Source organism: Typopeltis vanoorti, chromosome 11 (genome assembly GCF_054136105.1).
Source record: "Typopeltis vanoorti isolate ZY-2024b chromosome 11, IOZ_Tvanoo_1.0, whole genome shotgun sequence".
Classification (NCBI taxonomy): domain Eukaryota; kingdom Metazoa; phylum Arthropoda; class Arachnida; order Uropygi; family Thelyphonidae; genus Typopeltis; species Typopeltis vanoorti.
In genome coordinates, this window is record NC_143559.1 from 1,654,585 (window position 1) to 1,676,583 (window position 21,999).

General features: G+C 40.0%; 1 protein-coding gene across 1 annotated transcript; it reads left to right on the plus strand.

Moving 5' to 3' along the window:
• Positions 1–21,392: 21,392 nt before the first annotated feature.
• On the plus strand, positions 21,393–21,761 carry LOC150101266 (protein CFDP2-like). The gene has a single exon (XM_090400746.1). It carries the CDS (start codon positions 21,393–21,395, stop codon positions 21,759–21,761), a length of 369 nt encoding a protein of 122 aa, XP_090256872.1.
• Positions 21,762–21,999: the final 238 nt, after the last annotated feature.

Below are 21,999 nucleotides of genomic sequence, written 5' to 3' on the forward strand. Positions count from 1 at the left end.
AGCCTTATGATCACTCTCACCAATAGGTGGCAACATGGTCAAATTCATTACAGTCAAATTCTCAGATGCTAATACCAGGTCAAGACTTATAATGTTTCTTTTTCCATGTTTGTGTATGGGTGTGATTAATGCAGTCTTTAGTGTTTCAGGTATGTATCCCGTTTCGAAGATTTTATTTAACAGTTTTTGTATAACTGGACATAGGTTGGTTGGTTGAGTGTTTCTTAATGTCTTTTGGTCTGATTCCGTCTATCCCCGGTCCTTTGTTAGGGTTAATTTGTTGAATTGTCAGTGATAGTTCTTTTGTTACTGTGATTCTGTATATATTGTCCAGCATTTTATTAATCAGGTGCCAGGTTTCCTTTATGTCGTTCTGAGCTGTTGTTAATTTGTTGCTGTAGTAGTTTCTTTTTTCCTTTCTAATCTGTGTTGTTAGGAGATTCCGTTTTCTTTTGTATTCAGCTTGTAAAGCGATACTGTTTGGCGACTTCTTAAGTTGTTTCCATAGGGCATCTTTTCTTTGTATGTCTGTTAATATGTTGTCTGTTATCCATGGATTCTGTTTAGTTTGGGAGCGTACTTTTATTTTTGTTAATGCGTTGTTATATATTTTATTAAATGCAAGTGTAAGATTATTACATACAGCTTCAGCAGAGCATAAAGATGCTATCTGCATCTAGCCTGTTTTTTCTGATTTCGTCGTTTACTATTGTTTCGTTTAGAATGCTATAATACTGTTTTGTAGTTTCAATGAGTTTTATGGGTTCTGCAATAATTGCAATGACTGTAATAATTTATGTGTAATAAGACAAATTTTTCCGCCGTTCACTGGATAACGACTTAAAACTAATTCTCAGCAACCACATAAGTTTTAGAAGTTCTGTTGCTTTGGCGATGCAAGATTTGTAAAACGGGAAGGAGCGAGAGCGGACTCATCAGATCTCGGGAAAATGTTTGCAGTCAACAGAAGCCGGTATTCAAATAAAGAACAGATGAAGTGAATGCAGATAATCTGAAATGCACGTCGTGGCATGAGACTATACTTGGCGAATAAACAGCTATTCTTGTCAGGAAGCTTATCGTGAATGATAAAAATCCTGTTTATTTTATTCGCAAAGTATGGTCTAGTATTTGTAATGCCAGCTTTCTAAACCTTATAAAAAAAAACCTTTCAAACGCTAAGGGCCGATTCTGAGTTTCTCCGGTAGTTTCTAAGGTATTTAGAAACTATCGAAGAAACTTGCTCAATCGACAAGTAGTGTAAGGAAAAAAAAATTTTTTTAAATAATCCTCTTCCCATAAATAAAAGGAACCTCACTCCCATACTGACCATCCGAAATTAAACGAAAGTGTTCCATCACTAAACTTGCCTGTTAGTGGATTTCGTCACTGGCTTAAAAAGATATAAAGAGCGAGTCATTGGTTACAGTTATTGCCAAGGAAGCTATATGAGGGATTAGCGTACGGCTCCGTCTGAGACTTAATAAACTTAGCAGCGGTTCAAGAGTTTAAAAAATGTTCCTCTTGTCCTGTGAGGGGTTCGAATCGGTCTCTGCAACCAAGTCTGTTTTTTCTTTCCTTTTGACTTCTGCGCAGCTTAAATAAAACAAAACTACAACAACTTGGTCTCCAGAAAAGAGTTTTCGGATTATCAATGACTTCTTTCGTTGAAAAAAGAAAAAAAAAACAAAAACTGAATATCGAAGAATTTCTATGGTAATGACGGACCAAACAGAACAAAGAATTGTAAACAGTGTCACTATGGGGAGAAACTCACAGATATTGGTTTCAGGGTATGATATAGCGAACGATCAATGAAAGATGAGAAGGAAAACTGGGCTACGCTACTAACAAAGCAGTTAAACTTCTTTTTTTTTTTTCAACAGCACAAGGGAGTTATTTCGATACATGTTAGGAAAAAGTGATATTCGAGACTTTACAATTAGCAACCTTGGCCTAAAAGCAGAATGTAACTGGTTATGAGACATGTTTTGCACAGAACAGACGCTCTTCATACTATATTTAAGAGCCTGTGTAGCTCAGTATAAGTGGCGTTTGCACTCTACAGCGCTTGACCGCACGAAGAAAGGATTTCGTGGTTCGAATCTAGTCGCCGACTAGAGGAAATTTTTCTAAGCCTTTAAGGAGAAAGGTGACCGGCAGGCACATGAACGGTATAAAGCGCAGGTCAGAAGGGTGACGAGTGTGGTAAGAAAAGCAAAAAAGGATTACGAAAGAACATTGGCCATGCAAGCTAAAGAGAATCCTAAACAGTTTTTTAGATATGTAGCAAGTAAAAGGGAAAATGTACATGGCAGAATGATTTTAAAGAATGCCGATGGTAGGGAGGTAACTGAATCAGTTGAGATAGCTGAGTTACTGAGTGAGCACTTTGCAAGAATATATCATCCAGGTGGCGACATTGCAGAAACGAATAAACCAGTAGATTATACGGGAATTGTGGTGAATGAAGTGGAGGTAAGTAGTCTATTGCATAACCTCAATGTCAATACATCTGTGGAATTGGATGGTATACCAGCTCGTGTTGTACGAGAAGCAGCTAAAGAATTGTCAGTACAATTGACCATTTTGTTTAATTTGAGTGTCGGGTCTGGGTTAGTCCCGAGCGGATGGAAAGAGGGGGAAAATAGTTCCACTGCATAAAGGTGGTTCCAAGACTGCTGTTGTAAATTACCGACCGATTAGCATATCAGGAATCATTGTCAAGGTCTTCTTAGAGAAATTAGTCAAGAAAAGAATACAGGATTGGATAGATGAAAATGGGATATTGTATGGGGGACAACATGGTTTTGTGAAGGGTAGATCATGCCTCAGTAACTTGCTCACGTTTAATAACACAGTGACGGCTGAACTGGATAGGGGTAATGAGTTTACAGTGATACTACTGGACCTTGCCAAGGCCTTTGATAGGATACCACATGGAACCCTAATCAGTAAACTGGAGCAGGTGGGGATAGATATAGGGTTGGTGAGATGGATAGGAGGTTTATTCAGGAGTGGAGTCTAAAAGACGTCTTGTGACTAGTGGAGTGACGCAGGGCTCTGTTCTTGGACCACTGCTTTTCAATTTGTTCATCAATGATATTGGAAAGGATTTGAGAGGAAGCGTTCACTTGTTTGCTGATGATGCAAAGTTGGGTAGAGCAATTGTGAGTGCACAGGATATCAAAATTTTACAGGATGATTTGGATGGTTTGGAGGACTGGGCTAGGAAAAATGGATGTCAGTTTAATGTGGCAAAGTGTAAGGTTATGCACTTTGGGGTTAAAAGAATATCAGCAGTATATCTCATTGGTGGAACCGTACTCCAGGAGATTGATGAGGCCAGGGATTTGGGAGTGTTGGTGGATAGGGATTTGAAGTTTAGGGGGCACATCGCAAAAGTGACTAAAACAGCTCACCAAATCACTTGGCTTCTGAAAAATACTTTAACATGCAGAGACAAACAAGTTGTTGTTCCTCTGTATCGAGCCTTGATAAGACCCCATCTGGACTTCTGTGCCCAGTTATGGGCACCAGGGTTTCTTCGTGATGGGGAGGAAGTGGAGAGGGTCCAGAGACGAGTGACCAAGATGATAGCAGGTCTTTGGAATGAACCTTATGAGAATAGGTTTAGGATTTGTGGGTTGCAGAAATTGGACGATAGGCGAAGGAGGGGAGATATGATTGAGACATTCAAATTACTGAAGGGTTTTTATAAGATTGATCCAGAAGATATTTTTGAAAATATGACTGGTGGTGGGAGGACTAGGGGCCATGCATAGAAGCTGGGCAAGAGCGTGGTTGACAAGGGTGTTAGAGCTAGGTTTTTTACTTGGAGAGTTGTGAATGAGTGGAATAAGCTTCCAGAGTCTGTTGTGGGTGCTACGACCGTGAATGAGTTCAAGGCAAGGTATGATAGATACTGTGTGAATGTTGAATAGTTGTTCTTGACATGATGTTAGGGCCTCCCTCGATGAGTCTGTCGACTCCTTGGAGTTTTCCGGAACAATAATAATAATATCTCTTTCTTCGAAAGAGATATCATCAACGAACAGTTAAAACAAAATAATACCGAGGACAACAGAAAGAAGTTAACAGAATTAACTCAAAACAAAGAAGATGAAATTTGTAACTGCAAGCAAAAAAAAGTGGGAAGAATTCTGCAATAGACTAGATCCAAGAAAAGACTCACAACACTGGAACATCATTTGATTATTAAACAACGCAACACCTCCGGATACTGATCAAACACAGTCTCCTCAGGAATCAATACAGTAGCAACAAACAACCCGATTGGAAATTTACTAGCCAAACATTACTCTAATTCAAGCAAGCTGTAATACAACAAAGAAGACAAAAACTGCAGGAAAATTGCAAAACATCTGCTAATACAATCCAGAACCTATCCTTCTGAAGACATCTTTACTCAGGACCTCACAATGACAGAATTAGAAACAGCAATTAGTCAAATTAACCCTGACAAATCAAAAGGAATTGATTTTATCTTTGGACATACGATTAAAAACATGGGGAAAATGGTAAAAACTGCCTTCTGAAGATATTTAACACTTACTGCAATGCAGGTAAACTACTAAAAATATGGAAAACATCAGTCATTATACCCTTACTAAAACCTAACAAAAACCCAAACTGCATACAGGTCTCAACACAGTACAGAAGATCAATTATTTTATCTTTGCAAATCAGTCATAGATGGTTTCCAAGAAAAACCACCAAAGAAGATAACAGCAATATTCTTGGATCTCACAGCTGTCTACAATGGTGTCTGGAGACAGAAATTAATAAAAATTGCATACAATATAGGAATAAGGGGAGAATGCATTAATTTGGATTTCAGATTTCATGAGAGGAAGAAAAATGAAAGTAAAAGTTAATGGAATTTATTCCAACATGCATCGAACTTGGACTGTAGTCACACAAGGTTCTGTTTTAAGCCCACTCCTATTTCTCATCTGCATGAACAATATCCATCCTCAAATAATAAATGACACAAAATATAGCATGCTATGCAGATGATATAGCAATCTGGCACACAAGCAGTAATCCTCAACAATCTGAAAAAGTCCTAAATAATCCAATAAAAGGCTTAGAAATATGGTGGAAGAAACTTAAACTACAGATAAACCCATAAAAAAAATAAAAACTGAGCATCTTCTCCACTGATATAGAAAATAGACACAATTACATCCCCAAATCAAAATATATAATACCAAAATAGAAAAAACAGAGTCTCCAAAATACTTAGGCCTAACCCTAGATACCGAACTGAGATTTACAACTCATATTACAAATATATCCAATAAAGCTCGTAAAAAGCTTAATATCATCAAAAGGCATTGTGGAACAAAATAGGGTGCAAAACCGAAGACACTCAAAACTACATATACGGCACTCACACGACCCACTATGGAATATGTCTCATCAATCTGGGCTCCAGCTTCTACTAACTCAAAAGAAAAACTTGACAGAGTACAATCAAGAGCAGCAAAATTTATTATAGCTGCAGTCTCATCCACAAATAATTTAAAAGCTCAACAAGAGTATGGGCTTCATATACTAGAAGACAGAAGAAAACCCTCCACTGTTAAATTCACTGTTAAATTAAGAGAATCAGGGGTCACATTTCACTCAGGCCCTTCGATGCCTGGACAAGAAAATCTAGACAAAGAGATCATCTATCCATTGAAATAAGCAAACAGCCATTCTACCAAAAAGAACAATGATAAACTTAAATCTTCTTGAACCTTGTTCAAAAATGGATTCACAGCAAGAAAATAAAAGAAAAGGACTTGACACTATACATCACTTAAACAATCCAAACCAGTCATTACCTACACTGAAGGATCATCTGATGAAGCACTCAACCAAGGAAGTTCGGGGAGTTTTCTAACTCTACCTGGAGGCAAGGAAATGCAAATCAAAACCACAGCTGGCAAAATAGCTTCAAACTTCACTTGTTAATCCCCAACCGGCCACGACGTCTATAGACGTTCAGCTAAATCTGGATACGAAGCTCTAACACCCATTGAATAACATGGATGAGAAGTGCAATTTGGTGTCACTATTTGATCCACATCGGCGGTAGAGAGGCCTCTCTACCGGCCGATGTGGATCAAATACAAACGCCATACAAACAGTTCTCAAATTCTATCTCTCAAATCCAGTAATAAATATTACAGAAGGAATAACCATCTACAGTGACTCAAAATCTGCACTTGAGGCATTAAAAAATGGAAAAACCAATCTCACACAGGAAATTCGTGAACTACTAACTACCTTAAATTTGAAAAATAAGAACTGCACGCTGCTCCGGATACTAGCCCATGTAAATATTGAAGGCAATGAAAGAGCAGACAGACTAGCCCAAGAAGCAAGATACTTACCTCAAAAATTACACCCACTATCACTAACTGATGCTAACGCTGTTGCCAAAATAAGATTGGTAAAACAAACTATCAAGAAGAATGAAATTAATGAAAATAGAGAAATAACCACAGTCATCACCAGACTAAGGACGGAACATTTTTAAGGCATGAAAATTCAGCCAGACGGTAGTAAGAGCTATGAAACATGTACAAACTGTCCAGGAGTTGAATTAAAACCTGTCCATATTTATTCTTGTTTAGCAATTGCTGTTACTCTACAAAAAAACTGATAATAACCCTAGAGAAAAGCTCTACTCCATCAAAGCTCAACAGATTGCTAAAACAGTTCTACAGATCCACGGCCATATCTAGAAGCTCTTCAATGGACTGAACAACGACGACAACAACAACACATGTTTTGCACAAGTTTTTCAGAATTAATTGGCTATAACTTGTTTGCGAGTTACACATACCAGCCACTGAATTAGAAACCTTTATGCAGATGTAGGCAAACGTCACTTACGCAACGTATATGCAAAATACTTCGTCACGTGCATCACCACGTGTTCAAAGCAACTATTTAAGAATGCTTCTGGTCAGTAATCGTCAACAGTGTTGATCACAACGGGAAAAATAAAAGATCTATCGGAGTTCGATAGAGGATTTATTGTGGTGTCCGTCTGGCTGGAGCTACGACTTTCAAAATAGCAGAATTGACAGGTTTCTTCAAAAGTTGGGATATCCCGAGTGTTCAATCAGTAGAAAAATAGCCCACTTGCTTGTCCAAGGGGCGTAACTGTGGACCTAAGGCAGTCTGTCAGGAGCGGGTCGCCATCGTCTGAGAAGGCTTGTAAGGAGAAACAGAACTTCCTGTGTGCAGCAACTGACCGAAGCATTAGTCGGGCTCTTCCCGACTCATATCTCACCGAACTAAGCGCAGGGAATTGAACAGGATCAATATTGGCCGTCGCGTGCCTATACGTCCGACACAGTATTAAATAAAAGTTTGTATTTCTACGACTGGTATGTGTGGGAAAAAATGGTGACTTTTAAGAACTGACAAAATTGAGAGATTTATTGCCTTACTGTATTTATTTAGGAATCAAGATTCGCGGACCAGGTTGGAGGGTAGATACAGTCTTCGCTCTCCGACCGACAGCTATGAATTTGGATGACACAGTGGATACGAATGTTTGTGAATGACTTTCGATAGCAGCCATCGCCACGGCGTGAGAACACACTGCTGCTTGCTGGAGACTTGAAACCGTCTCCAGAAAAGAATTTAGAGCTAGTAAATTTAGCCAACTCACCGTTTCAATGTATGATAGGTTTGTAGATTTTCGTGGATAGGATCCACATAAAAACATAAAATCAAATAGTCTTAAGAAATTTTGCAATAAATTGCATTATTAAGCTATTCATTTCCGAGCGAATGATTCCGATTAATGCAATCGGTGCAAGAATTTACGATCCAGAAATTTTAAAGAAATACAGAAACAAGGAGGATATTGAATTTAAGATCAATGTTTGGAGAGTGTTCTAATGCCAAACGCTGCACGCAGGAGAACAACTTTGTCCTTTTGAGAGGTGAGAATGAGAAGTACTTTTATAAGAGCTTCTTGCTTTCAACCGAGACCACTTGATGAGCACTTTTCACAAAAAATTAGTTAATCAGTCTCACGGAGAGGTGGAAGGGGCGTCCTCCTGCAGGAAATTCTGAGTTTTCCCTTCCTCCAGTGAGGATGTTTTTGCTAGTCTCGTGTGCTTTGTCATCAAAATAAACAAAGACGCAGCTCTTCACAGAGAGAGAGAAAGAGGAAAACACATGTATGTGATTTGCGGAGCCTCCGTAGCTCAGTCAATAGAGATGAAGCCCTTTGACCGGAAAGACCTGCGTTCGATTCCCGTCAGTGACGTGAGGAACCGTTATCTGGTCTCTTTCGACTGAAGGTGAGTTAGTCGGTCTCATCATAGGGAGGTGGTGAGATTTTTTCACCCGGAAACTCGGGGTTTTCGTCCCCCAGAACAGGCAAACCGGCCCCATGAACACACATGGATTACAGTCATCAATACGCGTTCCCAGCCAAATGCAGGTTGCGAGCCAGGATAAAATTTGGGGGGGGGGGGAGGAAGCAATGGTGAACTACCCTGCAAAAATCTCAGCAGGAATACTTTGTGGGCAACGCCTACAAAGTCACTTTGTTTCTCGAATTCACAATAACTGTAAAATTCATAAATTAAAATGAATTACTCTAAACTGTAGAAACGTGTTACTTGCTCCTGAAAGAAGTCGTCTACGACTAAACTATTCACCAAATCTCAGTTCCCACCTTTGCTTCCACGTCTTTTGCGTGCTCGTGTGTTTCTGTTGTAATCGCGTTTAAAGCTTGACCGAGTAGTATTTTTTAGTAGTTTCAGAACTGATATTAGTAAGCATTACCGGTTCTGATGTTAGAATTTCAGTATAACTTCAGCTTTCTATTCTTCGATGATATTAGAAAGGCTGATCGAATGCATTTTTGTGAAGGAACCAGTGATGAAGCGAACTGTTTACCGGACTACTGTAGCCGCTTCCATGAGTAAACATCACACAGCTAAACTTGACACATCATTTTAAAAGTTCTGATTCCTGAAAACGTAATTAGCATGCATATGAAACCCAATGATCTTTACATTTCTCTCTCTCTCTCTCTCTCTCTCTCTCTCACACACACACACACACTCATGAACTAATCAGCGCCTCGTAGCGTGGTCAAAATTACATTCCGCTCTTGCTGGATGTAATTTTGCAACATCTGATTGAAATCTAATGTTATTTATTCAGTCTCAGAAGGAGGAGATGGTAATATGAGACTTGACATGTGATCGAAACATTAAGCTCTTTGTTCTCCTCGTATACTGCGACTTTTAATGACGGGAAAAGTTGGAAAACGATGTGTCCTTATTCTCGTCTCGTCTATTTTGCATACTGTGTGGGGAATAAAAACAGGAAGACACTGCTATCATTAATGCATTTTTAGAAGTTTCGTAAAAAATGTAAGATGAACAGAAAATCTGCTCCTTTACAAGGGGGCTTTGTGTGTGTGTGTGTGTGTGTGTGTGTGTGTGTGTGTGTGTGTGTGTGTGTGTGTGTGTGTGTGTGTGTGTGTGTGTGTGTGTGTGTGTGTGAGAGAGAGAGAGAGAGAGAGAGAGAGAGAGAGAGAGAGAGAGAGCATTGCTGAACGTATGGACACAGTGGATATCAAACCAGGAAAAAAGAAAAGAAAAGAATATTTCTTTCCCTTCCACAGAAGTCGGTAATATTTTTCTGGGTGATACAAAAGTGAGAAGAGAAAGAAAGAGGGGGGAAATCAGGCAGGGCCGATAGAGCGGAGGAAGACAATTAAAATATGGAAAAATGTACGATTAGTATCAAAAAAAAAAAAAAGAAAAAACTTAAGTTTTTCTTATAAGCTTACAATCTCGGACGATTCCTCAGCCAAAAGTAAGTTATGAACCGAGACTGTACTATTTCAAATGCAGTAAGAGTCTCTGGTGTGAAATATGGGTTTCCACCCGTCATCTGAAAATTCCGAATTTGATCTCATCCGTGGCAGAGACATATAAGGAATCGTAATTAGTTCCCTTTTAACCTTCATGTTTCTAGAACTAAGTCGTGGTACCGAAATTTCTCTCTTTGAGCTTATCGTGATTTCGTTCTGGAAAGAGGAACAAACTGTTTTACGAGCCCATCAATAAGGTGCGATGTCTCTCGACAGGATAACGTTTCCGTACAATTGGCCACGCACCATGAGAAACAGATCCGAAGGGACCTGTTTGGAAATGATTTCGGATTATCAAGAAATTAGGGTGTGTAATCAGAAAGCGTCTTCAACAATGCGCAAACCGTTGAAACCGAGTTTTAAATTAGCATTCCGGAGCAAACAGCAATTGGTTTCCCAAGAACGAAAGAAGAAAAAAATTAAAATCGAGTTTCTTTTACGCCTAGTGCATCTCGAGCGTCTCTCTCTCTCTCTCTCTCTCTCTCAGGAAAACCACATCACATCGGTATGAAAGCGATTCACTCGCCTTCGGCTTATCAACGTATAAATAAATATTCCTTGCGTCCCCGGCCAAGGTTTTTTGTTTCGTTTTTCCTTTCCATCGCCAAAGGACAGAACTTCAAAAAACTTAAAACTTCGCGAACTTTTGGAGCAACGTGAATCTTATGCACGGCGGCGAGAGTTCTATAACGAATGTGACTCTTAGCCATCTTGGGAGATAATTCTGTTGGCAACAAACGTGAGGTTACATTTCACTCTCGTTTCCATTCTGAAATTTCTCAAGTTCTTCGCTGACTTCCTCTTTTAATTGTACGCCACCGCGTGCTTTAATCGTGATCATTGCTTCGTCCGAAATGTTTCAGTGGTGTAAGAAAGTCGCAATAAAGAATTGTACTTGTTATTTCAGAATCCTGGGTCACTCGCTATACGAGTCCTGCGGACAGCCTCGTTAGACTTGTTTCATACAGTACGGATGCGGTGTTCATCGTCGTGTGTGTGTGTGTGTGTGTGTGTGTGTGTGTGTGTGTGTGTGTGTGTGTGTGTGTGTGTGTGTGTGTGTGTGTGTGTGTGTGTGTGTGTGTGTGTGTGTGTGTGTGTGTGTGTGTGTGTGTGTGTGTGTGTGTGTAAATTTTTAAACTAACATAACATCGGCTATTCTGTTTCAATGGGGAGAGAGGTTCTATTTAAATACAAACTTATTGCAACTAAATAAGTGTCTTAAATAGATAAAATTATTACAATCCTGACTAATACTTTTCTAACGACATTTGTAAGACGAATTTGCATCATTTTGATAACTTCTTCCGGCAACGAAAAGTCGGAATACATTCAGGGAATTTAGCAAACGTTCTTGAGCATGTTGCTAGTTATTGCAGCATCTGTAATGATTTTCCGAGGATCTATTAATTTTAATGTCAGTTATTCTTCGGGTTTAAATTGACCATCATTAAAGAGGATCCAAGGTTTGTGGGCATTCTTATTTGCATTTCCAGAGAATTGCTTCTTCTGTGGATTCGTCATCATCAGGCATAATCTTGTTCATCATAGTAATTGCAGTTTCCGTTAAAATAGTATGCTGGAGGCCTGAAGTATCTTGTAAAAGTTCCATGTTTCGTCTCTGTAATCCAATTTTGAGATTAATTAGTCAATTAAATTTAAACAAAAATTATTGGCCGCTTGTGGTACTAATATGCTATACTTTCTACAACCCTTCGTGGTTGAGAGCCACGTAAAGAATATTCTCCATCTCTTTTTTTTTTTTTTAATAGTTGGTAACATGGGCATTTTTTATATTCTTTCCTGCTACTAAGTTCTACGGACTACTTCAGTCGGAACATGAGAGTCTTTTGACCATGATTCGTTTTCATGTTAGTAATTTCTAATTAATAATTATTTTCGCCAGATTAATTAATAATTGTTCGCCAGCCAGGTTCGCTGAGTGGGTAGTGTATCCGCACTCCAGTCAAAAGACCGCGGGTTCGAATCCCGCCGTTGACATGGATGTTTGTAATTGTCTGTGAAAATGGTGGTGGACACCAGGTGGCGTTGGTGTAGTTAAAGCAGTTGTTGGATGACGGATGGATGAGGTTGAGTGGTAGAGTTGGAGAGTAGGTGCCCTTCCTCGATGAGTCTCAGACTCGCTGGATGCGTCAAATAATAATAATTATATTTGGCTTTATAATAATTATGCCTTCTCAAGTAACAGCCTTAGATCTTAATTGTCTAAAGTTATCTAAGTCTGAGTGCATTAATGCATTTTAGTTCATCGTTTCCATCTACTGTAGAATTTTCTGACATCAACACTTGATTTCATTACACGCTCTGTGTAGGTTCGAGAATTCATTTCAAATGTAATGAAAATTGAGACGCAATGAAAGTGTACTCGCTCCTGTGTTGATATCCTAGTCTAAGTTCAGATGATGTTGCTCGTTGTTAAAAATGAAGAGATTGCTTAAGATTAAGTTTTCAAATTCTGCTTTCAAAACTTCTACAAATGCATTTAGTTTAGTATTCTTAGCCGTACTTTAGACTGGCTGCTTTGGTTTTTTTGGCCATAAATTCTTTAAAATTGGTGCAAATGATGAAACACATATACGATAATCATAACAACGTGGTTTTTTTTTTTTTTTTGGTTGTTTATTCACTTCAGAAATCTGGGCTAAAATTCGCCACTGTTAAATCAATGAACTGCTTCTCTTGCTATTTTCAAAGAATGGAGCTATTTGTTTAATATATATAATTAAAAGAATTGAATAACTTAAACCGAGAGAAATGGAAAAAAACAGTTTATTAGTACTACGCAACTAGTTTCAGCTTTTTAACAGCCTTCGTCAGGTGCACATTATAAAAGAAATAACCATTAAACATGGAAGCAAAAACGGTAAATCACGGAAAGTAAATGCATATATTTATCGTTAAAACGTTGAGGTCAACGTATCCAAAGCTGTTCCCTCGTTGGCTACATTGTTAGACGTGTGCGTGAGCGCCAGTATTTGATCACAGCAGAATAACAGTCTGAAAGGTTGTAGCTTAGGTTGTTGTTTAGATGTACAGGGTTGAGGATGATTTTCTTAGATTCTATAATCTTCCTTTCCAATTCCTCATGGGAACGGAAAATGTTGTTAGATTTGTCACAAAGGATTGTATGGCTATGGTTTTCTTCATCAGAACTGGCCGAAAACAGAACATGGCTAGATAAAGCACTGGCACGTGTTCTCTTGTAAGCGATGTCTCTCTTGTGCTCCTCAGTGCGTAACTCGATTGACTTGTTTGTTTGGCCAAAGTAAGGAATGTCACAGTCACACCAGATCTGATAAACACCAGGATATTTAAGATTATGATGACTAGGTTTTGGATGGCTTACCAGAGAACGGATTTTTGGAAGAGGAGTAAATAAATATATATATATATATATATCCGCCAACATGAAGTAAATTGGACAACTTCAAACCTGCACATTTGCCATGATGAGGTGGAACGCCGCATTGTAGAGTCAAAAGAAATCACCTTTGGACCCTCTTCATATGAACAATAATCTCAGCTATAATTTGCCTGACTCTTTCAGCGCTACTATCAGATACTGGAGATCGCGTGGTTCCACACACGCACGGGTGTACCCCCCCACCCCCCCCCCCCCCCACCCCCCCCCCCCCCCACCCCCCCCCCCCCCCACCCCCCCCCCCCCCCACCCCCCCCCCCCCCCACCCCCCCCCCCCCCCACCCCCCCCCCCCCCCACCCCCCCCCCCCCCCACCCCCCCCCCCCCCCACCCCCCCCCCCCCCCACCCCCCCCCCCCCCCACCCCCCCCCCCCCCCACCCCCCCCCCCCCCCACCCCCCCCCCCCCCCACCCCCCCCCCCCCCCACCCCCCCCCCCCCCCACCCCCCCCCCCCCCCACCCCCCCCCCCCCCCACCCCCCCCCCCCCCCACCCCCCCCCCCCCCCACCCCCCCCCCCCCCCACCCCCCCCCCCCCCCACCCCCCCCCCCCCCCACCCCCCCCCCCCCCCACCCCCCCCCCCCCCCACCCCCCCCCCCCCCCACCCCCCCCCCCCCCCACCCCCCCCCCCCCCCACCCCCCCCCCCCCCCACCCCCCCCCCCCCCCACCCCCCCCCCCCAGCATTTAGTGAGAGAAGGTTTATTGAGGTGCTCATTATTTTATGGTTTAGTTTTATTTGGTGCGGTAATCCTCACTTCCTTTACGGATAGTTACGCTGCCGCTGGGATTCAAGCCCGTTTATCAGGTAGTATATCCTTTTCCTGAGATTGGTGGTTTTTCTCCCTCTTTTTCCTGCCAGAATAGTTCTTAATTCTTCCAGCTGGGTGATAAGGCCACTGATGTCAGCGGTGTAGTCATAGGCTGTCAGCAGTTTTTGTGAAGAGCCTCGAACTTTTTTAAGAAAGCTCTGAAGCTGCTCACTTGTAAGTGGGCCTTCAGTGTGAGGAAGTCCTGCATTTCCAGTTTCCTCTTCATCATCTGAGGACTCAAGAAGCTCGATCTCTTCATCCCCCTCTACAGGCTGTTGGGAGGGTTCCAGAATGCTTGGAGGCAAAGGTTCCCTGCTGCAGCTGCGCTGGTTTGTCTTTGGCTTTTTTTCCGTTTTTGTTTCTTGCTCCTCTTCGTTATTTTTATCTTTATCAGAGTTAGTTAGTTGTCTGTGTTCCGTTTCCTTTTCTCTAGGATTGCTTTTAATCGATGTTGGTGGAGGTTCTTCCGAAAGTTGGGTTTCGTTAGTGCTACCACTTGATTTTGTCTCCTCGGTACTCGACTGAGAGCTGTTTCCTTGAGATCTTTGTTGTTTGTTAGGGATGCTCTGTTTTTTGGGGTTGGCTGCTTGTTACTTCTGATTCTTTGATCCGCTAGGGTTGGTAGTATTGTTAACCGGTTTCTGGTTAACAATACTACCAATCATTTCTGGGTATATACGGGCATAACTTCCTTACATGGCCTTCTTCGTGGCAGTAAAAGCACTGAGCAGCAACAGTAATATAAAAGGTGTAGGGTACTCCGTCTATTTCTGTGTTGATTATTTTGGGTATGGAGCCGATTGTATTGTCGCCAAAGTGCATTAGAGCCTGTCTTCTAAAGCTCTTGATGTGAGCGAATTCAGGCCTAGTTGTAGAGGGGCGTAGCGTTTGGGTTTTACCTGTCACTGCGCCGTATTTTGATAGTAATCCGCGAAGCATTTGATGGCTTATTTCCGGTGGGACATTTGACACTGTTACTTTTGATCGAGCAAGTGCGATTCGTGAGACATTCACGTGGCATGCTCCGATGTCTATTCCCTTTTCAATTAATGTCTCAGACCAAGATGCGTAGATAGATAGATAGATAGATAGATAGAGAGAGAGAGAGGCAGAGCTCTTCTAGATTTTTCTCCTTATTAATCCTTCTTTCTTTAGATCAACTAAAACTCCTTCATTTTTATTATTTTTCATTTTTGTGATTCCAAGTTTTTTTTATCATTATTTTTCTGAATCTGTTTTTTTCTCTCTTTTTTTATTATACTCTTGGTTTCATCATTGTTTAATTGACCACCTGTTTAACTGTTCATTTAAAGCAAGGATTATTTTCAGCTTCATCTGTGTTTTAAGTATGATTTCCAACCACTTGTGAATGTTATGGAGTAGGCCATGCTAGCCAACCTGAACATGCTTAGTGGAAGTCCGCTGTTGTTCCTTTAACAAAGTCTTTTCTCAGACTTCTGGCAGCGACCCACTTGGACAGATCCCCCTTACCCTACAACTTTTACTGACAGGATCTTATTTTTTTTTATCAGCAGAGCCTGAGCCTTCGCATTCGTGTAATTGGCAATAACAACCAAAACAATAAAATATATTTTTCATTCGAAAATTAAGACGGAAGAAAATTACGATAGGAATGGGGAATATCGTAAATTTTACCAAAAAGTGAGACCTTTGTAAAGGTCTCACTTTTTGGTAGAATTTACGATCTTTGAATGCTTTGAACTTTAATAAACAATTAACTACTTTACAAAGTTCAAAGCATTCAAAGAATTAAGTCTGTATAAAAAAGTACAAAATATATTAAATATATTAATGCGAATAATCGCACTGTTTTCTCTCAAACACTAATGCCAAGTTCCAAGCTGCAATATAGTTTTAGTTTCTTCGGGTTCCACTTTTCGCAGATTAAAAAAAAAAAAAAAAAAAAAAAAAAACGCGGAAGTGCTGAAAACTTAATTTCCCGGTTATAAGTTCAAGAGAATGGAAGCCAAATAGTTCATCGATACATTGGTGAGTTCAAGTTCCGAATTTACTGTGGGCATACTTTCCTCCCTGAACAAACGTGGGTTCAATGGAAGCTTACTCTCTATATTTTTATGTACTTCATCCACGTGAAAAGGATTCCTGATTTATTCAAACCGTGTCTCTAGTTTCGGAAATCGCTCATAAGGCTTCACAGGTGCTGTTGAAATCTTCGATAATCAGATTACATTTTTTTTCCCTCCAAATGTAAGTCTGACATCATTCAGAGTTGACTCAAACTCTTGATTGTCGAAGTATTTGCACAATATGGAACTATGGTTCCATATTGTACAAATTGCTCCTACGTTATCATGAACGATACAGATGGCGATTTCCTTGCAATGCAAGGTTCAAACCACTCAAAATGCGCAAAAATATTCAAAGATCATTTGAATGAAGCAGCAAAAATTATGCTTTAAATTTTTTTAATAATTCATTCATAGCTGGTATATTCTTAGCTGCAAGTTGTTTATGATGACTGCTACAGTGCGTTACTGTTATCAATGGTACAACTGATGTCGAAACCAACTGAACTATGGAGGCTCGCATGAATTACGTAAAATAATATTTGTGTGTGTGTGTGTGAGAGAGAGAGAGAGAGAGTGAGTGAGTGAGCGAGAGAGAGAGAGAGAGAGAATAGGTATAGCATCTGGTTTTCTTGATGGGGGTTTAAAATTCTTCATGAACTTCTAGTGCTCTTTTTTATTTCACTCGCACTTCACACACGCGACAAGTGAAAGTAGCCATGTGCAAAGCATAGACGAGGATTGGCAAAGAAGGATCTTATTTATGTTTTTATTGAAAAACTGGAGATTGCCCTTGAGGAACATTTCATGAAGACAGTTGTTCCAGAGAACAGAAGCAAATGGAATAAAAGGACACGAAAAGCAGGTTCATTGCGTTTGCAGTTAGACTGTAAAGGGATGTTGCGCAACTGCTGCTCTTGTTTTAACGGGTCCAACAGTAAGAAGGGAAAGGAATGACGGATGCTTTTTTGTGAATGCCATGGAAGTTGGGTGTCCGTGGAAGTAAGTAACTGAAAGAAACCGTCTGTAAGATAAGTGGGTGTAGTGAGTCATTGAGAGAGGAATCGATTATCAGACGAATCGTCCTTCTCCAGACTGCATCAAGACTTTTCACCGAGTCCCTGATGCACTGTCCCAAAGATGTGAACAATATTCTAAACGTAGGCTAATGGCAGATTTGTACAGAATTAGTAGCTAGATGGGGAAAAATGGGGGGTAAGAGGAAAGAGATCATTGGTTTTTGGGAAATGAAACAAATGTCAACCCAAAGATATCCTGTCTGGTGATTTGCGTTTTATCAAAGGTAAAGGAAGGAGGTGAATACACATCCTTTCTGCGAGAAATAGGCAAGATAGAGTTTTGATAGCATTAAACTGAGATCAGAGTTTAAGGCCCTGGTTGTACACATACCGACCACTGAATTTGAAACTTTTATTTTACATATAGGCATGCGACTTTCAATACCCATCCTCATCAATTCGCTGCGCATAGTTCCGTGAGATATGGGTCGACAACAGCCTTCCTTGAATGCTTCGGTCAGTTGCTGCACACAGGAAGTTCTGTTTGTCGGTAAAAGCCTTCTCAGACGACGGTGATCTCGTTCCTGATAGACTGTTTTAGGACAAAAGTTACGCCTCTTAGACAAACAATGTGGGTTATTTTCCCACTGATTAAACACCCAAGAGATCTCACCTTTTCAGAAACTAGTCAGCTCTGCTGTTTTCAAAATCGTGGCTCCAGCTAGATGAGAACCTGCACTAAGCCCTTTATCAAACTCCGAAATATTCTTTTTCTCTATTTGATCACTGCTGTTGACGATTACTGCCAGCAGCATTCTCAAATAGTTGCCTAGATCACATGGTAAAGCACGTTACCAAGTATTTTGCATATACGCTACATAAAGTGACGTTTACGTGTTTCCGCATAAAGATTTCTAATTCAGTTGCGTAGAATATCTTGCAACATGAGATGTTTGCTCTGCATGGTTTGTCAAATGAACAGATGAAATGGAGAGTATCATCAGCGAAACAATGGACAGAATTATTAGTCAGTAAGCAAAGGCCATTGATGTATAGGAAAGAGAAGGTAGGCAATAAAACAGACCCCTGAGTCATTCCTGTACTTACGGAGGGATTCGAATGAAGTCAACTGCTATGCCACACAGTTGTCATAGTAACTGTGATACAAATCACTAAACAAGATTTGTATCTCATTTACAGAGGGTGGGGGTAGACCGAAGGATGACAAATTACTAAGCAGACACTCTCGATCAAATCGCCATAGAAAGATCAATAGTAGCAGAGGGGGTCTTCGCCACTCTTCATGTTCGGCTGATCAGCGGCGGATCGAGTGTGTTATGGGTTCAGTATTCAGATGTGCGTTTCCTCAATACTGCACCACTTCAAAAACACGGTGTGACTAGGAGCCCTTCTATTCTTTTTTTCATTACTCCTTGGATTAAAGATTTCACTCTCTGACAGTTGTTTCGAATATGTGAGGTCTGGTCAGAGGTACAGAAGAAGCCTAAAATGAGTACTCCCGTAATTTGTTGATCATTTTCAAAATACAGTATTTAAAGTCTTAAACATTGTTTAAAATTTTAATTATTATAATCATTAAAACATTATTAAAATATTGTTTAAGTGCTTGGCTATGGATATTTATCATCTTTGAATAATATTAAATGTCAAGTTTCATTTTCCTGATGCAAAATATCGAGGGAATTGAGCGAGTGAATTATTTTAGAAACACTTAATTCGGCATGAAGCCTTTTGATTCTTTTCTTCAATGGTTTGTGATAATCTCATAACTGGCATAATACGTTTTTTTTATTTTTCGGAATTATCCATGTCATTTTTAATCTGGATCCTTAAGTTAAAAGCAATCTCGACTGCAAACCACGTACTCCCTTTCATCAGCACTAAACGATTTCGGTTTTGATTATCCGACACCATTTCTGAGGAAGTCGAAACGTGTCAGAACGCAGCTGAGCGAGCAGCACTGTTATTCGCTGCTCATAAGTCACTCAATGAATCGGATTGGATGACTTTATTACACCATAGAGATTTTTATCCGAGAGTTATTTTTCCGAACGATGTACAAATGCTCTGAAGTAATGACTAAACAGTGTAAGTAGTTGATGTCCTTTGCTTGCAAAGACCTCATTCGTATCCTTTTGGGGTACAAGAAAAAGATTTTTTTCCCCACTGATTGCGAGTTGGTGGTCTCGTAAAGAAGGTGGCGTGGTTTCCCTCTCTGTAAAGCATAAACAGTGACAGAGATAACTATGCTTTCCAGATTTCAGTTTTCACGATACATGAAGTGTTCATAAAAATACAAGTCACGTAAACAATTCAGAGGGGAAAAAGCTAGAGTTGGGAGTTAAAGAACTACAGAAATGTCTACTGTTTATTTTGACTAGTAATAAAATAAAACACTTAATTTTTGGTATTTTAAGTATTTTGGTATTTTGGTACTTTATTTCTTTCAGGCAAAATAAAAAAAATGAAGCTGGCAGAGTTCCTTTAGCCCTAACTAAATTTTTCAAGACAAGTTTGGATGTTTATATATATATATATATATATACGAGGGTGGTCTGAAAAGTTCTCGGCCTTGACTATCGGAAGATTTTCTTTTTCTAAGTTGGTACATCTGTCACATGCATCCATGTGAATTTGCAAGTCATTCTATCAAGTACTTAGTTTTATACAGCTGTCTGAAGCAAAAGTGTTGTCTGTATCCCTTGAAATGGATAAAATTGAGTATCGTGCGGTTATAAAATTCTTTGTATAAGAAGGTTTAACGCCAAAAGAAATTCTTTAGAAGTTCATAAAAGTTTATGTGCACTCTTCTCCTTCGTTTCGACAATTAAGAAATGGGCTGCCGAGTTTAAGAGTAATCATCTTCAATACTGGTATAGCCTTGATGATGATCCACGTGAAGGACGTCCAAAAAGTGTAACACCAGAAACCATTGATCAAGTATACGATATGGTATTGGATGACCAGCGAGTCAAAGTGAGTTATAAATGAGACTATAGGCATTTCAAAAGAACGTGTAGATATATTTTGCATGAAGAATTGCAAATGAAAAAGCTTTGCGCAAGATGGGTGCCGGCTTGCTCACAGCACATCAAAAACGCACTCACATGAAAATCTCTGAACAGTGCATGGAGCGTTTTAAAAAGAATAAAACTGATTTTGCAGTCATTTTTTACTACGGATGAGAAGTGGATTCACGATTACACACCACAATCCAAAGAGCAGTCAAAACAGTGGACAGAAGCCGGTTGTTCAGCGCCAAAGAAGACAAAGTCGGTTCCATCAGCATGAAAGGTCATGACATCCGTGTTTTGGGATGCTAAAGGCATTTTGTTTATTAATTATCTTGAAAAGGGTAAAACAATAACCAGGGAATATTATTCCGATCTTTTAACCAGACTAGACGAAAAATTCGTGAGAAAAGACTCAGTTTGCAAAAGAAAAAATCCCCTTTCATCAGGACAATGCACCTGCCCACAAAAGTATTTTGGCAATGGGAAAATTAAGGGATCTGTACTATGAATTGTTGGAACATCCACCTTATTCCCCAGATTTGGCTCCCTCTGACTTCTGTCTCTTCCCAAAACTAAAACTCTTCCTCGCTGGTCAGTGTTTTTCTTCGAATCAAGAGGTGATTGCACCTGTAGAGGGATATTTTGCAGATCTTACTAGAATCACTGAAGGACCGGGATAATGGCGCTGGAGCATCACTGGAATAAATGGAATAAATGTTAGGCCGAAAACTTTTCAGACCAACTAGTGTATATATATATTTTTTTTTATTTATTTATTTTATCCACCAAGCTGCATGGAAGGCAACGGAGAACCACCATGCATACTTTTTCTCCTTCTCCAAGTAATGATGAACAAGTCAATACGGAAGAATGAGTTATGCACAAGAACAGATGGGACCCCTGGGTCTGATCTTGTGCAGTATGCTACCAGGGAGGGGGGTTGTAGATCTATGTTGGAGTCCCGGGAGGATAAGACATCAAATGATGCTGAAAGAACAAAGCCTCTGGGAAGTTTTGGAGCTAATGTAAGGACACAACATAAGAAAATGAACCTCAAAGAAAAATACAAATATGGGCACCTGGAATGTTAATTCAATGTATCAAGCAGGGAAAATGGCCAATGTGATCAGAGAAATGAAAAGAATGAAGATATCAGTTCTTGTACTCTCAGAGGTTAGATGGAAAGGGAAAGGAGATATAAGAACAGACGATGGATTTAGATTTATTTACTCAGGAGGAGAAGAACATCAAAGGGGTGGAATAGTGTTGGATAAAAGGGTAGCCAATATGGTAGAGGGATATTGGCAGAGATCTGAAAGAGTGATTGCTTTGAAAATACAGGCCAAACCAAGAAATATCTTCATAAATCAAGGATACTTACCAACAACAGATCATACAGATGAAGAAGTTGAAGAGATCTATCAACAAATAGAAGAATGTTTACATTTGAAAAATAACAGAGATATGCTGATAGTAATGTGAGATATGAATGCTAAGATAGGGAAAGGAAGAGAGGATGGTCTGGTGGGCCCATGGGGCTTGGGAGAAAGAAATGAAAGGGGAGACAGAATGGGGAATTTTGCAGAAAACACAAATTGATAGTGACTAATACCTGGTTTCAACAACATGAGAGAAGACTGTATTATTGGAGAGCACCTGGACAGAGAGGTGAAGAAATTAGAAATCAGATTGATTATATGTTATTTAACCTAAGATATAG

What these genes read in the sequence shown, in the direction of transcription:
- LOC150101266 (XM_090400746.1), top strand. Translation starts at nt 21,393, where the DNA reads ATGGCCAATGTGATCAGAGAAATGAAAAGAATGAAGATATCAGTTCTT.